Source organism: Monodon monoceros, unplaced genomic scaffold (assembly GCF_005190385.1).
Source record: "Monodon monoceros isolate NGI ecotype Baffin Bay Population unplaced genomic scaffold, NGI_Narwhal_1 Super_Scaffold_2, whole genome shotgun sequence".
NCBI lineage: Eukaryota > Metazoa > Chordata > Mammalia > Artiodactyla > Monodontidae > Monodon > Monodon monoceros.
Window position 1 is genome coordinate 35,088,645 of NW_021703776.1, and position 24,042 is coordinate 35,112,686.

The window sequence follows — 24,042 nt, forward strand, 5'->3', positions numbered from 1 at the left end:
TTTTAAGGATGTAAGGCACAGAGGAATTCTGGAATAATCCCTTAGTCGACAAGAATTTTATTATAAGGTAGTGGTGAAATCAGTGAAAGAAGAGCCTTATTAGATAGCCAGACTTCACAATACAACAGAAACGGCTGCCTTGCATGGTTTCAGATAGATTGAGATGTAGACTGGAGTTACGGATACAACACATATCTGGCCACCATAAGGTCATGTACAATATATATAATACAGATCTAGCTACGTGGGTAACCTGTGACACTCCTAGCATTAGGCTTTTGTAAGTGCCTGTGCTGGTGCTGTGCCATCCTGACTGACTCTGTTACTGCCTCACTGCTGCTTTTATTCCCATCACCATCAACTGACAGCCCCAAGAGAAGACTTTATTGGCCAGATCAGAGTCACCATTTACTCTGGGTTACCTATATTATTTGATAGAGCTATTTTGTCAGGCTAACAGACCAGTAAACCAGCCTTAGAAATCCACCCTTGTAACTGTGGCCCAGTGTGGTGGGAGTCATTCTTATAATTCAGAGCATGGTGATCTGTACTTAAGGAGTCCCTCAGAAGATGGTTTAAACCATAGTAGGTAGGCATTTTTAAGAAGTCCAAGAAGGGAGGCAGTGTAGTAGATGAATACTTTGTCCTGAACGGCAGTTTCGTATTTTCACATAGATACTACATTTTTCTTCGGGTACTGCTTTTTGGATTTCTGGTAGCCTTAGTGATGATCTCAATAGAAAAATAATTTATTACATATAATCCAGTTAAGCGTTTTAGGAAAGAGCCCTTTTATACTCCAAGTTTACATTCTTCTTGCAGTTACAGAAATTTACAAAAGACTTCCAGAGTTGCTCTGAGTATATCTTTGAATTTGTTGTATATACACATACACACACCCCTCATACTATCATCTCAAGTTAATTTTTAAGCCATTTAAGTATATATAAGAAGTCTATAATCCACTTCCTTTTAGAAGTGAGTAAACAAAGGTTGAGAGACATTTTGATTGCTCAGGTTCACATGATCTTTGAGCAGAGCTAGGAGTAGAAACCAGCTAGGATTAGAATTCTTAACTACTTTTTTTTTTTGCGGTACGCGGTCCTCTCACTGTTGTGGCCTCTACCGTTGCGGAGCACAGGCTCTGGACGCGCAGGCTCAGCGGCCATGGCTCACGGGCCCAGCCGCTCCGTGGCATGTGGGATCTTCCCGGACCGGGGCACGAACCTGTGTCCCTTGCATCGGCAGGCGGACTCTCAACCACTGCGCCACCAGGGAAGCCCGTGTCATTTTTTTTAGATGACTGTGTAGTAATCAATTCTGATTCTATGTATTAGTAGTCCTGAGGATTCCCTTGAAAATAACTTGTATCACTATATCCATTTGCTTGCTGTCTGTCTTCACTTGAGATCTGTATGTATCTTTGCTCGGAACATGTCCCATACTGAACTTCACTTCTTCATCCACCAAGCAAAACAACAAACTTACCATCCCCCAGCCTTCTTTCTTGTATCTTGTTTGGAGTGACTAGTTGTTCAGCCAGATACTACTCAAGCTTAAAGAGCTGTGATGATGGCTCTTTGTCATGCCCCATGCAATTTATTGATCTATTGGTCGGTCATCTCGATATCTCTCCACTATGCAGACATGTGTTCATCCCTACTACTTCTGACCTGTTTCTGGCTTTTAGATAGTATGACTGTAATTGCTTTTCATAGGTTTTCCTGCCTATTTCAAATCTTGCACATAATTGATAGAATGGTTTAACTTGAACATTCCATATGCTTCTCACAATCTACCTTTTAAAAACAACCTTCAGTGCCTTCCCCATGGGACCCTCTTTCTTGCTTCAATGCCCACTCCTGTTGTCTTCTCTTTATCAGTTGCCCTCTTCTTCACCTGGCTGAGTCCTGTTATCCTCTGAAATTAATCTTAGGTGTTACCTTTTTCAGGATGCTTCCTCTGATTTGCCGCCCCTCCTCCCCTTCGGGCTGGGTCAGATTACCTGCTCCTTCTTTTTAGAGCCTTGTAATAGCTGATGCATGTCTATCATTTTTCTTACTGTATTGTTGTATAATTTTATATGTAATTCTGTTCTTCCACAAGATTGTGAGCTTCTTGAGGCCCAGAACAATCCTTTATTGCAGAGCCTGGCTATAGGGGGCACAAGCTAGACTTTAATAAATGTTTGACCAATGAATGAAAGAAGTTTCTAGTTTAGAAAAAGCAGATATTCATAAATAATTACTATAGAACTTTAAATAGTGCAGTGGAGGCAGAGAATGCAAGGACTGAACATTCTATCTGGGAAGAGGGAGAGGTGCCTATGAGGGAAGACTCGCTTTATGGAGGGTATAAATTTGATCTGGTTCTTGAAGGGAACTTGATAGAGATTTTGCTAGAGAGGAAAGGTGATCCATCCTAGAGAACAAAAGCAAGAGAACAGGTCCTACTCAAGAAAAAGCCAGGTATTTCAGACTCTTTTTTTCAAAAGTCATTTTGGCACTGAGGAGGATGTAACAGAGGAGAGGCAGGAATTGTAGTCTTGCAGGCTGTAATGAAGGTCTTGTATAAGGCTTTGGTGGTGAGGGGGGCCCCAAAAGATATTTAAGATGTAAAATATAACTAACTAGTTGGATGTGGGAGTTCTAAGAGGACAGACAGTTCAAGGTAACTCTTACGACTTCTCTTTTCAGTGATTGGATAGGCAGTGATGCCTCCTTTTAATTAATTAATTTTTGAATACATCTCTATTGTAGTATACTTGCTTCACAATACTGTATTAGCTTCTGTTGTACAACAAAGTGCATCAGCCATCTGCATACATATATCCCCATATCCCCTCCCTCTTGAGCCTCCCTCCCACCCTCCATATCCCAGCCCTCTAGGTGGTCACAAAGCACCAAGCTGATCTCCCTGTGCTATGTGGCTGCTTCCCATTAGCTATCTATCTTACATTTGGTAGTGTATATATGTCGATGCTACTCTTAGCAGCTTCCCCCTGCCCATCCTGTGTCCTCAAGTCCATTCTCTATGTCGACGTCTCCTCCTTTTAATTTAAATGAGGGAATATAGGAAATTGGGGTATGGAATGAATTTAATTTTAGACATGATGAGTTTGAGGTACCCATGAGAAATTCAGGCAGAAGCGTTCAGTATGCTGTTGAATATAAGTGTTAGAAATTCAGGAGGTATATCTGGGCTGGAGGCACAGTTTTGGAAGTCATGGTACGTATGAGGTAGTTAAAAGTGGTAGATTAGAAAACAAAATTACTCAGGGATTGCATATATAGTAAGACTGTAGGAGAGTGAAAACAGAATCCTGGGCGTTGCAGGCTTTCTTCTGCTTAAAGATAATCTGGTATACTTGCAAAGCAGTAGAAAATTTTTTGATCTCTTTAATTTCCTTTTATTCTTTCCCACTTTAACAGATTTCAGAAATTTCCCCTTTGCAGCCCCTATTTGTTCCTTCCATTCTTTACTCCACTGGATTCTTCTTGAGGCTATTAGTTTATTCCTCTTTGAAGTGTCTGTTGTCAGACTAAACTAGGGAAAAGGAAACGCTTAATGTGAATTCACATCCCTTCATGAAATGGGGATATGTATTTCTAACTTTACTTCCACTAAGAAATAGGTTGTCTGCCATTTTTTAAACATGTTACTTTCTTGGTTTATCTTTTGTTTTTTCTCTTCTGATAGTAACATAGATACAGATAAATATTTTGCTTCTTTCATTAAAACAACTGTAAAGTTACGGTGATAAATCACATCTTGGACTCACATCTGGTACACCTTATAGCAAATTTTGGGACTGTGGCACTACCGAGGAGTTTGTGGCTCATTTTCATGGGGATTGTTGCCACTCAGCTTCATTCCATTATTGCCTTGCAGGGAGGTGATTCCACTGATGCCAGATTTTTCTGTTTTTCAAGAAAAGTCAGAAATCCTGATTTTTATGTGATTTTTAAAAAATGTTTATTGAATTAAAAAAATACTATGCTGGCAGTTTTTGATCCCTTTCTCAAACCTTAAATTCTTTGTAACAAAGACCAACCATCATCACCTACTGAGATGTTTGAGGTGTGTTTGGTTCTATTGCATACTAGGGTAAGAGAGGAAACTTGACTTGGAAGCCTCAGAAGACTGTAGTGGAAAAGGAGACAGGCTCAATCTCTTGATTTGGACGATTGAGTAATAAAGGGTCATGAAATCAGATGGGCTGACTCCCATCCCATCTGCAGTAAGTATTCTGGTAATGAATCCTCCCTATCTTCAGTTCCTTATTTGCTGACGTTTTGATCCTGGGCACCATGATCAGTGACTTGAAACTGGAGTGTTTAGTTAGGGAGGATATTTTTCTATTATTTTATCATGCATATTTAAGTACAAAATTAAACACACACACCCACCCCCATCCCCACACCCAGCTTTGGTGTTTTGCCACCAGAATGTAACCCACGTGAATAATAATGTTTCTGTCACTTGGTGGGTTTCAAGTTCTGAACACCTGATTTACTCACTGTACTCAAAGTATAATTTGTTAGGGCTTACTGTATTTATTTATTTTTGTTGAGTCAAAGAATTTTTATAGAAAATATCCTCATTCCATAGGAAAATCAGGGAGATATGTTGGAACTGACCTTTGGATTTTCTATTTGTTCTTCATGGGAGGGAAAAGTAATGATTCCTGCAAGTGGAACTTACATAGTTTTGAGTGCACATGTTCCCTTTTAGCAACAGCTTTCCCTTGTAATTAAATTCCATTTGTTTAAAAATTAGATCTCACAAGTAAAAATTATATTTAAAAAACTGTGCCACAAAATGTTAGAATGTTAGACCACACTAGAGTAGATTATGAGAGGAATTCATACACTAGGTATCCTGAATAAAGACAGTGTGATTTTCTTTGGGAGGAGGGGAGTCTAGGTGGAGGTAGTTGAAGTATGTGCTAATGTATTATGTCAACTAAAATTCTGATCCTCAATTTTCCTTAATTACATTATACATATTTTGTGTATGTTTATTGTTTCTCTTAAGGTTTTCTGTATCAGAGATGTTGACCTCTTGTTTCCTGTCCTAAGATAAGAGATTATGAAATCTATGAAATGAATCTAGTTAATTTATTTTTTAAAGGACACATTTTTTTAAAAAATTTATTTTATTTAAAAAAATTTTTGCCTGCATTGGGTCTTCGTTGCTGCACGCGGGCTTTCTCTAGTTGCAGAGAGCGGGGGCTACTCTTTGTTGCGGTGTGTGGGCTTCTCATTGCGGTGGCTTCTCTTGTTGCGGAGCAGGGGCTCTAGGTTTGTGGGCTTCAGTAGTTGTGGCACACGGACTCCGTAGTTGTGGCTCGTGGGCTCTAGAGCATAGGCTCAGTAGTTGTGGTGCACCGGCTTAGTTGCGCCATGGCATGTGGGATCTTCCTGGACCAGGGCTCGAACCCGTGTCCCCTGCATTGGCAGGTGGATTCTTAACCACTGTGCCACCAGGGAAGCCCCTAAATAGTTAATTTTAACATTATGTAAAAATAGGTTTCTTTACATTTTTATAAAGTTGAATGAATTTTGAGCAGTTTGACGATTGAGTTTCATACTTTTGTGCATTGATAATGACTATGTATCAGTTTATTATAATTCATGACTGGTGCTGTCTTGTTACCATTCTCTCCTGTTGTAAAATCATCTTGTATTTGTGATTATATGTAGTTTTTTTAAAGACTTTTTTAAAAGAGCAGTTTTAGATTTATAACAAAGTTAAAAGGAAAGTACAAAGTACAGAGAAGGTTCTAATTTTAATGAAGTCCAGCTTATCAATTATTTTTTTCATGGATTATGTCTGGTGTTATATCTAAAAATGCATCACCATACCCAAAGTTGTCTAGGTTTTCTCCTAAGTTTTCTTCTGGAAGTTTTATGTTTTACATTTAGGTCTGTGTCCATTTTGAGTTAATTTTTGTGAAAGGTATAAGATCTGTGTCTTAGATTAATTTTTTTCTTTGTGGATGTCTGTGACAGCACCATTTGTTGAAAAGATTGTATTTGGTTATGTGTAGTTTTTGGAAACTCTTCAATAGTGCATTTGTCTCTCACAACTTACTTTGTTGCCATTTATAAATGGAATCTTTAAATATATTTACACATAAAAGTATAAATAGCCTTGAGCATTGGGCTTAGACGTTTAGTAAACAAATGATATTCTCTGTCCTACTTTTGCATGAAAGATTACTTCCCCTGTGGCACACTCTTATGTAGCGTTAGCAGTTGTGAATCTTTGTTCACTTGGAATTTTTATTTTTGGAAATTACCAAAACTTTAGTAAATCAAGTGAGTAATTAATTTCGGGTAATACCATTTTGATGGAAAGAAGTGGGTAACTGAAAAGAAAAGAGATTGATTTTTCTTGTTCAGCTGCAAAACTGCCTTTGGAAACCAATTTTAAAGGAATGTCAATACTGTTTAAGCTCTGGAGGATTTATCTTTTTTGTATTCCCAAACACTTTGTAACTTTTTATTATGGCACTTACCACATTTGTGTTATCATTACATGTGTATTTTACCTTTTTAGTTTATGAACGTTTTGAGGGCAGAAACTGCCTGATTCATCTTTGTATAACTAAAGTCCAATACATGGTTATCTAATTATTATAGGATCAGCGTAACCCCTCCAAATAATTATTTTGAAAGGCAGTAATTCTTATATAAAATAAATACATAACCCACACATAAAATAGGATATTAAAAGTCATTACTCACAGTAGTTCCATATTTAAAAGAATCTTTTTCTTAATTGAATAGCCAAGTGTATATTGCTCTACTATCAACTAATCACAGGAAATTTTTAATCCCAGTTTAATCTCTGGGCTGTGAACATGTAGCATGTTTGTGCACTGTTTATTTCCTGCATTGGTTCCTTAAGAAATGCAAGTACATTTACTATGTAAGTGAATTTTGTGATTATTGTGTGTGTTTTAAAAAATGTTTTTAGTGAAAAATTTTGAACATTACAAGTAGAAGGATTAGTATAATGAACTTCCTCTGTCACGCCCAGCTTAGACATTTACCAGCTCACGGCTAATTATATTTTGTCTATATCCTTTTTCACTTTTCCTCTACTGTCCACTTGCAGAATTATTTTGAAGCATATTTGAGATACATGATTTCATCTTTAAATATTTCATCATGCATCTCTAAAACATAAGGGTTCTTTTTGCTATAACATAATAGCTGGCACCATTCATTATTTAAGCTAAAAGTTAAGCAGTAACTTGTTAATGTCATTAAATATTCAGAAGATATTTAGAATTACCCAGTTTCTCTTCCTTCTTTCTCTCCTCATTCTTCTTCTTTTTCCACTGTATTTTTGTTAAAATCAAGTTGAATAAGTTCTACATATTGCAGTTTTAACCCACAGGTTGTCCTCAACCTTCCTCTTCCCTCTTTCTCTTTTTTTTTTCCCTTTGCCCTTTATTTGTTGAAGGAATTGGGTCTTTTGCCCTTTAGTGTTTCTCACAGTCTGAATTTTGCTAAGTTCATCTCCCTGATGTATTGTAACATTTTCTCAGTCTTCTGCTTTTCCTCAGTCAGATTCAGGTTCGAGTCCCCCAACCCCACCTCCACAAAACTTTTTGATAGATGGCGATGTGTATTTTTATTTCAAGAGGCATGTAATGACTGGTTCATATTCTCTCTTTCATCCTCTCTCTCTCTCCGCTCCTCTCTCCATCCCTTCCTCGCACGTGTTAGACTGGTAGATCCCTAACTATGTTAGGGATTGCAATATGGCAATATTCTGTCATTTCTTCTTCTTATATGGATTTTTTCCTTAAAGAGAAACTGATTTTTCATCAACTCTCTGCCTGATTCATCTTTGTATAACTGATAAATGCCTAATTCTCTACCACTTTTCAAAAAGAGCTGGTTCTTTAGAACCCTTCAAAGGTGATCAATGAAATTTAAAAATCTTTCTATGATTTCATGAACTCAAATATTTGAAATGCTCCAATACATTGCAGTTGTTAGTGTTACTGATTCCATCTTTAGCCAGGTGAAGCCTCTTCAGGTTGTCTGCTGAGTTTTGACATATTCTTAGTAATCTTTGGTAGCTTTTTGGTATGGCAAAGTGTTCCAGGCCCATCTTAAACTCAGTTCCTGCTCCAGACTTGGAATCAGCCATTCCTCCAATAGCCCTAGTTCGTTTTACTGGAACTATCAACACTATTTTTTACCGAAGCAATGATTCATAGTAAAATTACTATATTGCTTTCTCTGTGTGGTTATTCCAACATTGTTAGTATATTGAGTTAGATTTTTAAATTTCACTTTGCTTTTGAAATTTAGAGATTGCTTTTGAAATTCTTTTTATATGTAAAATATTTATACTGATACAAAGTCAGATTTACAGAGCAAGGTATTTTCAGTGTCCAATTCTTATCCCTGTCCCCTCTACCCCATTTTCTCCATTCCTTAAAGATCGTCATTTAAAAAAATTTCTGTATATTCTTATATTTAAAAAAAATAAGCAAATGTTTATAAATTTATAACTCTCACCCTCCCTTTCTTAGATGAATGATAGCTATACATGCTTTCCTCTACTGGTATGTAATTGAATTAAAAAAATAATCAGGGTAAGTATGCTGATACAAAAAAATTTGTTCAGAATGCCCAGGATTGGTATTTTTTTTCTGATATCTTGATGGATTCTTTTAGTTCACATAATTAGAAATTTAGCTGTCTTATTCTTTAGTAGCTTTAAAAATTTTGCTTTAATCAGTTATTTTTAAGGGAATACTTTTCCTTTTTGTATGTTATCTATATATACATGTATACATACATGTATACATACAAATTCCTAAACAATTTGTTTAGGAATGAGACTGATGTATAGGTAAATTAAAAATAGACATATGTCAAATGGAAACATAATGAAAATAATCTATTTTATTTCTTTTTTTTTAAACATCTTTATTGGAGTATAATTGCTTTACAATGGTGTGTTAGTTTCTGCTTTATAGTTTCTGTTATAACATATGTATAACAATCAGCTATACATATACATATATCCCCATATCCCCTCCCTCTTGCGTCTCCCTCCCATCCTCCCTATCCCCTCCCTCTAGGTTAAACGTTTGTTTTAAAAAGTCTTTACTATGATTTTTTGCAGTTTTTTTCATTATTATTATTTTAATTTTAGTTTATTTTTTATTTATTTTTGGCTGGGCTGGGTCTTCGTTGCTGTGCGCGGGCTTTTAGTTGTGGAGAGCAGGGGCTACTCTGTTGCGGTGCGCGGGCTTCTCATTGCGGTGGCTTCTCTTGCTGCGGAGCACTGGCTCTAGGTGTGCGGGCTTCAGTAGTTGCATCATACGGGCTTGGTAGTTGTGGCTCATGGGCTCTAGAGCGCAGGCTCAGTAGTTGTGGCAGTTGGGCTTAGTTGCTCTGCGGCACGTGGGATCTTCCGAGACCAGGGATCGAACCTGTGTCCCCTGCATTGGCAGGCAGATTCTTATCCACTGTGTCACCAGGGAAGTCCTGCAGTTATTTATTATTAAGGCACAAAAACATTATGTATAACTATAAAAATACAGCTTCTAAAAAGCACCTTTGATTAATTTATTTCAGCTTTGTGTATCTACTGGACCTTTAATTGGAAATTCAGGAAACCTTGTTAACATGGTTTTGAAGTTGGAGGCGTTGAGTCTACTAGAAGCCTGTCAGGACTGTTCTTTGCTATACTGCTCCATCCACATTTTAAATACTTGTATTATTCTTTATAAGGGAAAGCACTCAGTAAATACAGTCCTTTGTTTTTTCAGTACTGTAATTTCTTTTAGACTCTAATTCCAGTGATCCCCAATGTATGGGCTGTGGGCTGGGGAGGGGTTGTGCAGCCTAACTTAGTTTGTATCCTGAAAAAACAAGTGCATATGAATGTACCTGCTGTTGTTTCAGACTGTATAGTTATTTTGTAATTGATGGTATCTAGTTTAAAAAACACTGAAATAATTGTAGCTTTTTTTGTTTTCTTGTATTTTCTTCATCATTGGATGCTAGGGGTCCTAATTATGTAGTAGTGTATGATCTTTTATAACTACTGCTCTAATATAACATTGAAGGGTTTGTTAAAGTAGTTACCTACATATGTGTACGTAATTAATTCTTGAAAAAATATAAAAGTTGAACAATAGATTTCTGTTTTAAGGGAGAGGGTTCTGTTACCAAAGAACTAAAAATACATGGGGCTGGTGTATATGTGTGTATATAACCTAATTATTCTGGGCACCCCTAGTTGGGAGAGAGAGGATAATCTCCACAGGTAGCCAGTGGCCATTATCTTTGCCAGCTGGGCAGTTAGCCATCTTGGAGACAAGACCCTCTATCCCTCCTGGCTCAACAGCTGGATTGAAAATGTGCACCATATCATGCTAGTCTTTAATCATCCTCACAAGGATATACTAGGTATCTTAAATACACGTGAGTGGAAGAGGATCTTTACTTCCGTGTCCCAGGAGTATGAAAAGAGGGGTTTTGGGACCAACTTAGCTAAATGTACTGATGATCCCTGTGTGGCTGCCTCTTCGTGGCTGCCTCCCTGAAAGGGAAGTTGTGATGTAGGCTGATGTAGGTTATGTTGAGACAGTCAAAAGTATGTTATTTCTGTACATCAGTCCTATGGGAGAAAAAGGACCAAGCTCTTGGGAGATTTTTTTTTTTTTTGGAGGTTGGGGGCTTGGTGAGGGTTGTGCTGGTAGGAATGTATAACTCTGCCTAAAGTCCTAAGGTGGGAGTGAGGGGCAGGACTTCAATTTAGCGTTCTTTTCTTTTTCACTTTCCCTTCCCCTTTTCCTTTTCTTGCCCTTTCCCCTTTTCTCTCTTTTCTCCCCTACCTTCTCTTTCCATTCCCTCCCTTATTTAATTTCTCTAGTTAGTAAATTAATTAATTAGTTCTGTATTTAGTGAGCAGCTTCTTTGTAGCAGGCCTTGGTTAAATTATTATGTAATGTTGAATGAGCCAAAGTTCTGTGTCAGGAGCACATTCTACTGAAATTATTTGGAAAAGAACTTCCAATTTATTATAGGTGGAATAAGGTGGAAGGAAAACAATCTATAGTTTCAATAAAGCGACTCTTCTTATGGGTACTTGTTTTTGTTGTTGAATTCTTTTATATAATTTCTGTGATCCAGGTTGGCACTGAAGTAATATCAGCTTTAAGATTCTCAGCCCTATCTGGCTGCCCTATGCCATGTAATGTGTTGAGACATATCAGGTGAATATAACTGAGAGTGGCTGACTCACTCTAGTAAGACTCTTATGAGAGTCCAAGGTCCGTTCTCTGGGAGCTCTGACAGTCTGTTCTTCATGTGATCTATTAATATATAAAATAGCTGTTTGCACTTAGCCCCACTCTCCACACGTAGCCGGGAGAGTCTATGCCTAGCTCTGCATCCAAGTTACTTAATCAAGTCTGCTTTAGATAGACTTGACTTGAGGGATGGTCTCACAGCTCAGCTTCTTCATTGCGCTAGTGTGAGTTCTGGATCAAAGAGTGGTTAGTGATCTTGCAGTGGTTACATAGAACATTAGTGGCAAACTGGAACCTGTAATTTCTGATTCTGTGTTTTTAGTACTGTATTCTGCTACCTTTCCTATCATATTGGGGTGTCCAAAAAGTGCCTTCGGTTTTTAAGTAAAAAGACACATTTTTCATTTTCACCAAGAACTTTATTGAACAGCATATTCACCCTTTTGTTCCACTATGTTCTGCCATTTTCCAGGCAACTTCATAATTCCATCTTCCCAAAACTTTTTATCTTTTTGAGCAAAGAACTGTTCCAGGTGCCTTTTACAGTCTTCCAGAGAATTGAAATTTTTTCCATTAAGAGAATTTTGTAAAGATCTAAATAAATGGAAATCTGAAGGGGCAGATGAATCAGAACTTCCCAGCCAAGCCCTAACAGTTTTTGCCTGGTCATCAGAGAAACATGCAGTCTTGCGTTTATCCTCATGGAAGTTTATGCGTTTTCTGTTGACTAATTCTGGATGCTTTTCGTCAAATGGTGCTTTCAGGTGGTCTAACTGGGAGCAGTAGTTGTTGGAATTAATCATTTGGTTTTCTGGAAGGAGCTCATAATAGAGGACTCCCTTCTACTCCCTCCATATACACAACATCGTCTTCTTTGGATGAAGATCCGGCCTTTAGTGTGGTTGTTGGTGGTTCATTTCGCTTGCCCCACGATCTGTTCTGTTCCACATTATTGTACAGTATCCACTTTTCATCGCCCGTCACAAGTTGTTTTAAAAACGGAACGTTTTCATTACGTTCAAGTAGAGAATCACATACATACAGAAATACGGTTAGAAGTTTTCTTTCACTTAACTTATGTGGCACCCAAACATCAAAGCAATTAACGTAACCAAGCTGGTGCAAATGATTTTCAGCGCTTGATTTGGGTATGTTGAGTGTGCCGGCTATCTCCCACATGGTATAATGTTGATTGTTCTCAATTAATGTCTTGATCACTGTCCACTTCAACTAGTCTACCCAACCATGGAGCCTTGTCCAGCGAGAAATCTCCAGCACGAAACTGTGCAAACCACTTTTGACCCAGTCAGTCAGTCACAGCACTTTCTCCATACACTGCACAAATCTTTATTTGCGTTTCAGTTGTGTTTTTACCTTTCTTGAAATAATAAAACATAATATGCCGGAAATGTTGCTTTTTTTCTTCCATCTTCAGTATTAAAATGGCTACACAAAAATTCACCAATTTTTGTAAGTATTTTTTTAAAATGCATGCTGATAGGACAGCTGTCACATACAATCTAACAAAATTGTTTCAAATGAAGTTAAAGACAGCTAAGTGCTACTGGAGCCATCTTACGGAAAAAACTGAACAAACCTTTTGGCCAGCCCAATAAAAGTCTGTGATGAGGATGAAATAAGATAAATGGTAGTATGAATTGATAGGCATAAAATACCACAATGTAAATTATTTCCATTTGCTTTCTACTATCAGGAGGCATTTAAGATTTTTTACATTGTCACTTCTCGATTTTAAGCATCTTGGCAGCAGGAGTCATTTTTTATGTCTGTGTGTCCCTCTGCTCAAGGCCAAACTGATACATATAAGAACCAGGGCATGCTAATAAAATTGATACCCTTTGAAACTGAAATTATTTTCATTATTTATAGATAAACTGATTGTCTAATAAAAATTATACTTTATGTACTTGATACTCAAACCAGGAATTTATAACATTCATTACAAGTAGTGTTCTGACTAATTTCTTGGGAGGCATATTAAGCTGATGAATATTTAAATAAAAGAAAGCACTCATTTATGATTTTAACATTTTTTTCTTATTGTGAGTTTTAATTTCAGGCAGTTGTCAGCTGACAAGTTTTAAGGTTCATTAAGGAGTCAGGATTTGAATAGGATCAAATCCCACTCTCATACTGTGTGACCTTGGGCCATTTTTTAAAAAACTTCTCTGTATTTTAGTTTCTATGTTGTTAAACTAGGGATAATAATAACGATTAAGCTAAAATCGACCACTAGACCATGGGCTTATTTACTCCCCAAAAAACCACGTAATGTAGGTGAGGAAATGAAGGCGTGGAGTGGTTACACAGCTAATAAATAGTAAATGTGAGATTTGCACTCAGATAGTTAAACTCCAGGGTTCATATTTTTTGAGCACTATGCTGTATTACCTTCTTGATTACTTCATAAGTTGTTCTGAGGAGTAAATGAGATAGGTATGTAGAATACTTGGTACAATATTGATTTTCAGAGGTTTTGGGTTCTGGAATTGTAAGGTTTTGTGGACCTAGAGGCTAATTTAGGAGAATTATAAATATATAATTGTCGTTAGTTCTGAACAGTTTTGGTAGCTTATTAGAAATAAAAGTATCACAGACCCCACCCCAGATATAATGGATCAGAATCTGCATTTTAAGAACCTGCATTTAAGATTCTTAAAGTCTGAGAAGTACTGCAGTAGATGATCACGAAGGTTTCTTCCATCTCACAGTTGGTGTGTCGGTGATTTTAGGGAACCAGACACATGAATATTTCAGTGTTGATTGTTGTGTTTGGAGAAGAAAATAGTAACATATCAAGTATTATTTTAATGTAAATCACTGTGAAGTGGATTTATTTATATTTTTTGGCTTCCGTTCTGAATTTGTAAAAAGTTTCTGATGTAGTGCAAAATTTTTGTAAATTTTATCATCCTGTATCATCTTAGGAAATAATTAGAACTCAAAAATTTTAAATGGTTTTAGATCAAATGTTCTTCTTAATCTCACCAGTTAAGATTATAATATTAGCCAAATATGTAAATGGGAACACTAAATATAACATGAAACTTTCTCAATTTTGCACAATTCTCTATTCTGATATTTCATTGAATAGTTTAACATTTGAAGTTAAATATTATGAGATTAACCACAAAACAAATGAGCACCTGACTTGCTTGATTAGAAATGTTTAATTTTATTAGTCCCTGGAATATAGAAATTCCTCTCAAACTTAATTAAGGAAAGGTTCTTCTCCATAATTTTTTTGTTTTTTCATGTGACGGTAGTGTCTGTTTTGTTCACTGCTAAATCACTAGCATCTGGCACGTAGCTATTCCCAAATATTTGTTGAATGAATAAGAGTTTGTTTTTTGATGATTTTTGCTGCCATTTTCAAATGAGTAAGAAGAGACTTGTAAGATTCTGAAAATTTGAGCTTTTAGACAATTGAGCATCTCCCCGTGTTAAATAATTGAGTTAATAATCTTTCCCACATTATATAATTGTGATTCTTTTTTGAAAGTTTATTATTATTTTTTTTTGCGGTACGCGGGCCTCTCACTGTTGTGGCCTCTCCTGTTGCGGAGCACAGGCTCCAGATGCGCAGGCTCAGCGACCATGGCTCACGGGCCCAGCCGCTCCGCAGCATGTGAGATCTTCCCGCACTGGGGCACGAACCCGTGTCTCCTGCATCGGCAGGCGGACTCTCAACCACTGCACCACCAGGGAAGCCCTGAAAATTTAATTTTTAAATTTCTTTAATTGATATAGTCATACAGTTGGAGCCATAACACATTTATACAGTTTAGAGCAAACACCTGGTTAAAAAATATAGAACATTTGAGTATTGAGTATTTGAGAAGCCCCCTGTGTATTGTCCTCCATTTGCATGCTCCCTTCTTTCCTTTATCTCCAGAGATAGCCATTTTGCTTGGTTTCATTGTTCAAACCTCTGAATAGATCCTTAAACAGTAAGTTGTTTAGCTATGAAAAATGGTGAGCAAGCATAAATATAACTTTGTAAAGAAAGAGTAATATTGCTAATATTAGGTCAAGTATCATTGAAGAAGGTAGGCTGGATAAAGTATCTGGGTCATAGTCTGGTCTGAGCTTTCCTGAGAGTTTGTAAGAACTCTTTTCAGGAAAGTCAGTGGAAAAGGTTTTGAATGAATCTTGGGAAATCACATCTGTTTTTTATATTTGGCCATCTGGCGGTACTATAGTGTGGATCAGGTCCCGGATGTTCAGCAGAACTATTGTCAGAGGGACTGAAATGTTCTGTACTTTATTCTAAACCGCCATGGTCTACTTTCAGCTCTTGGAAAGAAGTCAGGGGAGACCACTTCATAGGTGCAATAGTATCCCCAGCTGATTCAAGGAGGAGATCATGAAGGCAGGGTAGAAACATCAGTAGGCATTCTGTCCTCTGGTTAAAAAGATGTGGCCAGGATGAGGAAAAAAGGTAATAAAAATACAAATGAACAAGAGTTGTGAAGGCCTTATATAGAAGAAATTTAAAAAAACCCTTCACTGAGGGACATAGAAGATATGAATAAATGGAAAAATATTATTTGGGGGTAGGAAGACTATTATAAATTTTCCATATATCTTATCTAAGATTGCTGTTCATGTGTCACTTAATCATTGAAAGCTTCTTAGATCAACCACATGCAATTGTTTTATTTTTCTCTATAGCATTTATCCCCATCTGATATATATTTACTTAATTATATGTCTTTTTTCCTCTTCTGGAATGTAAACTTACGAAGGTATGTAAATTCATGAGGGTGTGCTTGTTGTTCTTCCCTTACTAAAACGTAGATTTATGAGGGTATACTTTATTCCTTGTGATATCCCCAGCACTTTGAACTTACAGCACATAGGAAGCAGTCAATGACTGGTGAATGAATGAATGAATGAATAAATAAGTAAAACTGTGCTTTCTCTCATAGTCCTTAGCACTTATTGTCTATTCCATAGTTTTTTTGTCATTAATTTCGTTCAGTTTAGCATCTTATAATGCTTTCTATTATTTTCTTTTGGTTCAGTGTCTAATTGTTTCATTCCTGTAAGACATTCTTCTCTGGGCTTCTTGATGGCAGGAGTGGGACAAATGCATCCTTTGTATACCTCACAGTACAAGGCAAATGGATATAGGAACTTGTTGAACTGAATACATTTATTTATTTCATAATGACTTAAATTGCTAAAATCCAGTTTGCCTTCAACAAAAGGAGTATTTTTAATAGATAATACAGTATAATTCTAAGCGAAATAGGGAAACAGGATGGAGAATTTTTAGAGATGTTTTGTTGAACTCGTGGTAAATTTTGGTAATGGGAAGTTGGAAGTTGTGCAGTTATAATTTTACAAATTTCTGCAAATAATTTGAGTAAATAAAAATATAATTTTTAGTGAGACATGGATTTTTTACCTTGAAATTTTAATTTTTAGAAAGTCTCATGCTGTAGTTTTAAGATGAAATATAAACAAGTACAATCTGTTGTCTACTTAAGCTTTCATACATGCTTTTGCATATATAAATGTATAAATGTTTTTATTATAAATACTTTTCATGTCATTCAACAATTTATGTAATTTGTTCATTTATATTGCCAATAGATTGTTTTTTAAAATCGTTGCTGATATGCTATAAATTTGTTTCTACATATAGATTTTGTATATTGTTTCTGGGAGATAAATTTCCAAGAATGTACTTAACACTTTCAAAAGTAAATATTTTTAAAATTACTGAAACAATACCATGAATGCTTAAAAGGAGAAACATAAACTATGTAAAAGTTTTGTTGGTTCTTTTCTAGTTCCTATGGAAAATTATTTATTAATTAAAAAGATTTTTTTCCTGCTTTATTTCAGACCAGTCTGTCCATATGGGGATGGGGAAGCCTTGGCATTGTCCTTTCTCTAATAACGTTTGGACCCTTTGTAATATTTTATTTGGCATTTTATATCCTCTGCTTTGTGGGTGGGTAAGTATTCTCAATGATAATTTTATAATTCATGTCATGTTCAGTTGTTCAAAATGGAAACAAATGACTATGAGACCTCAATAAGAAAAAAAAATGATCATGAGAAATGGCAGTATGATTTATTTGTGAATGCTATTTTTGCAAATTGTTTTTACCAGAGTTAAAAATAGTAAAATTAAGATAACTATAGAAATAAAAACGATGATGGTTATGATTTGTACCAGCAATATGGGTCATCATCTTCAAAAATAAATATCAATTTCTGATGATACAAACTTTTTTGTGTAACTTGAAAAGTTTTTTAAGATTTTTTTATTCCTTTTGGTGTTATTTCCCCTTTAAGGTTGAAATTTCCTTATCTATTATAATAATAAGATAAATAAGTTAAATTGAGATGACACATCAAGTTTTACAGACTAGAAGATACTGACTGTTTCATTGATTAGACTTCAGACACTAATGTTAATTATTATGTTAATGTTAATTATTGTGTTAATTATTTCCCTTAGTGAATGCTGTCATTTTGTTCTAGAAAATTCCAACAAACACCTGATTTTGCCATTTTTCTCTTCATGGTTATTTGGTTTACAGTGTTTATGCTTTACCTTGAGTTGATAAAACTTTACAGGAGAGGTTTCAGTCATGATTTAGTATAGCTTCCTATGTAGAATGTTTGGTATCAGATATGAATTATATGTAAGAAAATGTATAAACAAGAGAGATGCTTGCTACTTAGGTACTCTGAACAAGGTAGTTTAGCTGAAATGAGCATTTTGTTGTTAATGTGTGTATGTATATATATGTGTATTTGTATGTGTATAATACATTTATGTAATTATTTGTGCAGTGAATACCTATGAGTTCTTTCAGAAAAATCTTCTGAGACCCCAAATATTTGGAGGAATTGTTTGAGCCTATAGGTTTAGAGGACTTAGCTGAATTGAATAGCATATATAAACTGTGGCCTGAGAGAGACTGTATAAGATACTGAAGGGATGGCTTCTGAATATATATACCACCTGTCACATTTTTCAGGTTATGAGTTTGAAAATCATGTGTAACCATTTTATAGGGAGGTCACCCACTGATTGTTGGACAAGTGAGAATTAATTTAACTGGGAAGCTACATCGAGGACTATTCATAAAACTGTATTTTATATTAGATTTAATATTTTCCTTATAATTGCTTGGATATGGTATTGTATACTGAGACAATTAAGAAATAAGCCATAGGAATCAGATAAATGGAGTTCTGAATATCTTTATTGATTATAAAGATGATTGAAGACTTACAGATCTGCAGCCATTTGGGCTTCCTAAATTACATTCTTTAGTCACAAATCAAGGCCAGAGCTGCAGGCTTGCACCACTCCCCCACAAGGTCATGGCTGCTTTTATTGATTGGAAGGGAAATTGAGATGTTTCTCTCACAAAGGAAAGATTTCTTTTATTTCACTAATTGAATAAGCCTTTGGCAAAAGTGAGGAAGGATTTCAGAATATTTTACAATACTTCAGAAAGGGAAGAAATTGCAGCGTTATAGATGAAGGTAGAGGGGTGAGAATCCTTTCTCTTAGACTCAACTGCTCCATATAAAATTTGGGAAAGGGAAAAGGGTCACGAGTCCATTCATTTCGAAGTCCCAGGAACCTTTGTTGTTCCCTTTTTGAGTCTGCTAATTTATTAAGGAATAATTTCAAGAAAGTGTTTGGATATTTGTAAAGTTCTGTGAATTTTTTTAGATAAGTTGGGATATTGGTAGGTGTGGGAGGGCCACTATAAACTCTTTAGATAATATTAAGTCACATGGAAGGATCTGAAATTCCAAGTTCATGTTATGTCATAAATTGATTTGATATTCTGTTCCAGACTACTGATGTCAGGAAATACAGTGCCACAGTAAGGGGACTTCAATTTATATACTAACAAGCATCCAGAATCATCTCAGAGGATTAGTTAATTAAGCATTCCCAGGTTACTCAGTTACAGTCAGTGAGTATCACAATTGCTGAGTCAAAAATCTTTCTAATTTTGGCTCTAATTATGAAGAATGATTGTCCTTTCTTTAATGTAGCTTTATTTATATAGTTTAGTGCCTTATGAATTTTAAGAGCAAAAATAGGCTTTTATATATCAATCTTAAATAAAGTAGTTACATTACATATAACTAAAAATCATTTCTTAGTTTTAGTGTTTTTTTGTTTTTGTTGTGTAAGTTTTAAAGATTTGTTTTTGTTCTTTTTCCTAGTTAAAATGCAAGTCAGAGAGGAATTAATACATTTTCTTATGGAAACTATCTTTTTTTTTTTTTTGGCTAGTAAAACTTAAGTTTTTGAGTTCTGCAGTTTACCTGTATACAGTGTTGATAATGTATATGTTTTGCTTATAGTCAATGGTAATCCCTTATTTTCTAAAATAAAGAAACCCTTTGGAAAGAAAACCACTCAGAAGTTTTTGGTTTTTGTGTTTTTGAATTTTGGTGGGTTTTTTTTTTCTGGTTATTTTGGGATACCTTCAGTACTGATATATTTAATGGCATTCCCGTTATGTTTGTTTGGTTATGCAATCATTTGTAGCACCTGTTTTTACTTAAACCTCAAGGCTGAAGCTATTAATTAGGTTCTTTCTAAGATCATACTATTCCTTAGCTTACCTTCCTACTGTCACACTGTGGGCAAAGGTGAACGTTTTATCAGTTTATTTTATGATAATGTTTTTAGAAATGCATTGTTAACTTAATATCAGCATTTTATTGTGTCTAAATATGCTTACAGCTAGGTAAAACTGAAATACAAGGCCAACCTGATTCTTAGTAATAATGTCAGATACAACACAGATATGTGAAATTTACTGATAATTCTGAGGCCAGCCTTTTAAAAAAGAAACAGAAACAGAATTGATGACATGAGTTGATTTGACTTTATCTGTTTCTCCAACCTCCTCCTTGCTTATGTGGTGCCTGTACTGAAGAGTGGTGCAATGGCAGATAGCCACAAAAAGCAGAGGACCTTGAGAATCTTCCTTTCAATAGCTAAGGCTGACTGTGTTTAATTTTTTACTGTTCCTTTTTTGTCACTGCACCCTTCCTTCCTTCCTTCTGTCCGTCCGTCCATGTTGGGTCTTCGTTGCTGCACATGGGCTTTCTCTAGTTGTGGCGAGCGGGGACTACTCTTCGTTGCAGTGCGTGGGCTTCTCATTGCAGTAGCTTCTTTTGTTGCGGAGCACGGGCTCTAGGGCACACGGGCTTCAGTAGCTGTGTCACGCGGGCTCAGTAGTTGTGGCACACGAGCTTAGTTGCTCCGCGGCATGTGGGATCTTCCTGGACCAGGGATCGAACCTGTGTCCCCTGCATTGACAGACGGATTCTTAACCACTGCGCCACCAGGGAAGTCCCCAACTACACTCTTTCAATCATTGTAAGATTAGTGTAAAATCATTATAAAATTAAAATTTAATATTCTTTTATGGATTTCCTATCTACTTAGTAGTGCTTAGATTTATTTGGGAAACTTTAAATGTAGGAAATACTGATAGCATTTAGTCAATACAGAGTATTCTAAACCAGTATTTTATCTTACCTTGACTCCATAATTGTTTTAAAAATAATCAACTTTTGGGGATATATTTATATTTTTTTTAAATTCCAGTCTTATTTTAAACAAATCGTAAATTGGATCTTTTTTTTTCCTGTATAGCCTTTGTTTATTCTGTATTCATAGTGGCAAGTTATATCTCTCTTTAGTTAGTTAACAGAATTATAGAAATGTGGATATAGCTATAGATGTACATCTCATTTGTCTTTGGTTATTAGCTTGCCTACTTATTTAACGAAGGTTTATTTTTCTAAAGTTTGAAAATGTTGCCTGAGGTTCTTTATGAAATATATTGGATGAAAAGTCGTAAAGGCATTATTGTATAAATTCACAAAATGTTTATAGTTGTTTTAAACTTGAGAACTTAACAAAATCTGTCAATTCCTTGTGCCTCGTCAAAGTCACAAACTGACTTTTTAGTGAATGGTAAGCCATCAATTAAATCTGAAAAATATATTTGGTAATAAATAGATGTGTTAAATTGTAGTGAAGTTTTGTTTTTGTATCTATAATTAAATTTCTTTCAGGGGTTTTGTGGTTACTCTCCTCTTTGGAAAAACAAACTCAGAGAAGGACCTAGAGCAGTGTGAACACTCATTTCTTCCTCCAACATCAACTGGGATTCCTAAGGTAAGAAGAGTAAAGGAATGTGAAACCTTAAAGTCCTGCTGTATGCAGTGATGATATGTGATCATCTTTATATGGCTTGGCAGATTTTCCTATAATTCACTAATGCTCACTATAAATTTATGAGAGTCTATCTGATCAGGCTTAGAAAATGCATGTTAGATGTTAAAGGTGAGAATGCAAATTTGAGGAAAAGATAGAAATTTGGGGTCTTTTCCTGCTGTCTTAACTTAGAATTTCAGTGCATCATGTGTATGACTTGTGGAAATGTCAATGAATATACTGTTTTGAATGAAATAAATGCATCGGAACCAGAGGGAAGAAAATGGACACTTTCTCTTTAACTCACTTGAAAAATAGAGCTTGCGATCAGGCTGTGCAGTTTCTATAATTTTAATAATTCAAGTCCAATTTTATATTATCTTTCATATTCTTTTGTTTTCAATATCATACTCTAAATAAAATTGGAATTGCGTACTAGAAGTAGGCTTCAGATTCTCATTGCCTTCAATTATTACTGTGGGATTAGGATGTTTTTTCTTGTATGAAGAGAGGCAAATGGTCTGGAGTTGATGCCAGTAACTGAATTTTACAATTATTAACTTATCCATTATGTGCTAATAAGACTTTCATATTGATAAATAAATACATTTTTTTCTAATACTTACTGTAACTTTTAAAGTAATCTCTGAAACTTACTTCTGTCTCCCTTTAAAACTCCCTTTAGTGTGTATTCTTTGAGTTTGCTCACAGATCTTTCTGAGGAAATGAACCTTTTTTTTTTTTTTTTTAATTGAGGTATAGTTGACTTACAATGTTGTGTTAATTTCTGCTGTACAGCAAAGTGACTCAGTTATACACATACGTACATTCTTTTTTTAAATATTCTTTTCCATTATGGTTTATCCCAGGAGATTGGACATAGTTCCCTGTGCTCTTCAGTAGGACCTTGTTGCTTATCCATTCTAAGTGTAATAGTTTGCATCTACTAACCCAAAACTCCCAGTCCACCCACCTCCCTCCTCCGCTCCCTCTTGGCAACCACAAATCTGTTCTCTCTGTCTGTGATTTTGTTTCTGTTTTAGAGATAGGTTCATTTGTGCTATATTTTAGATTGCACATATAAGTGATACCATATACTATTTGTCTTTCTCTTTCTGATTTACTTCATTTATATAATAAGAAAATCTCTAGTTGCATCCATGTTGCTGCAAATGGCATAATTTCATTCTTTTTGATGGCTGAGGAGTATTCCATTGTATATATGTACCACATCTTTATCCATTCATCTGTTGATGGACATTTAGGTTGTTTCCATGTCTTGGCTATTGTGAATAGTGCTGCAGTGAACGTAGGGGTGTGTGTATGTTTTTGAATTGTAGTTTTGCTAGGTATATGCCCACGATTGGGATTGCTGGATCATATGGTAACTCTATTTTTAGTTTTCTGAGGAGCCTCCATACTGTTTTCCATAGTGGCTACACCAACTTTCATTCCTATCAACAGTGTAGGAGGGTTCCATTTTCTCCATGCCCTCTCCAGCATTTGTTATTTGTAGACTTTTTAATAATGGCCATTCTGACTGCTGTAAGGTGGGTGGTACCTCATTGTAGTTTTGATTTGCATTTCTCTAATAATTAGTGATGAGCATCTTTTCATGTGTCTACTGGCCATCTGTGTGTCTTCTTTGGAGAAATCTCTATTAAGATCTTCTGCCCATTTTTCTATTGGGTTGTTTGCTTTTTTGCCTTTTCTTTTTGAATCATTTCCTAGCCATCCATATTTTCCACTCACTTGAGTGGTACATAGAGAGGATGCAAAATATTTTAAGAATTAAGATCCTAAACAGTAATAAATCATAGTCAAGACTGGTTAAGTCTTTATAATCTGTTTTTTAGTATATGGTATAAAAATGGTGATTTTGATTGCTATTTCTAAAATGATTCCTAAGTATATTTTATGAAAAAATCTTAGAGGTTGCATGTGATAACTCGAGGCATATGTTTTTTATATGTGTGTGTGCTTTGGTTTGTATTTTTAATTGAAGAGTGTCTTACTACTTTTCACCCGATTTCCAGGTCACTGGTCTTTCTGAAGACTACAGAGAAATATTCATTTTCTTTAGTTGCTAAAAACCATCCCTAAGTAAAATTAATTTAAAATATATTCATTTGGCAGCTGGTATACTGTTTTGGGCTGGGAGGGAGAAGGAGGAAATAGGGGTGTGTTTAATAAAGACAATTATTTGACTCACCTGAAACACTAACTTATGATTTTAAAGTTTCATTGAAATATGGCAATATTATATCTGATATTTTCAATTTCTCACATTCTAAATAATGTTTGCTGATAATTGTTTTTGGTGATGACACAAGATTTTTTTTCTAGATGTCTAGTTTTGTTAATTTGAGAAATAGTGTTTGCTTTATACCTGAGTCTCAAGAAATAAGGTTATTTATTAAATTGAAGATAATGACAGGGAAGTTACAATGAATATTTATTTAGAAGTAAACTACAGAGACTTTAAATCAAGAAA

General features: G+C 35.5%; 1 protein-coding gene across 2 annotated transcripts in view; it reads left to right on the forward strand.

The window, feature by feature from the left end:
* SNX13 (sorting nexin 13) overlaps positions 1-24,042 on the forward strand; it is a 138,649-nt gene that overhangs the window by 22,227 nt on the left and 92,380 nt on the right. For both annotated transcript variants that reach the window (XM_029233260.1, XM_029233261.1), the window contains exons 2-3: positions 17,174-17,286; positions 21,407-21,509. In XM_029233260.1, the coding sequence (XP_029089093.1) occupies positions 17,174-17,286; positions 21,407-21,509 (216 nt within the window). The remainder of the gene's footprint in view (positions 1-17,173; positions 17,287-21,406; positions 21,510-24,042) is intronic.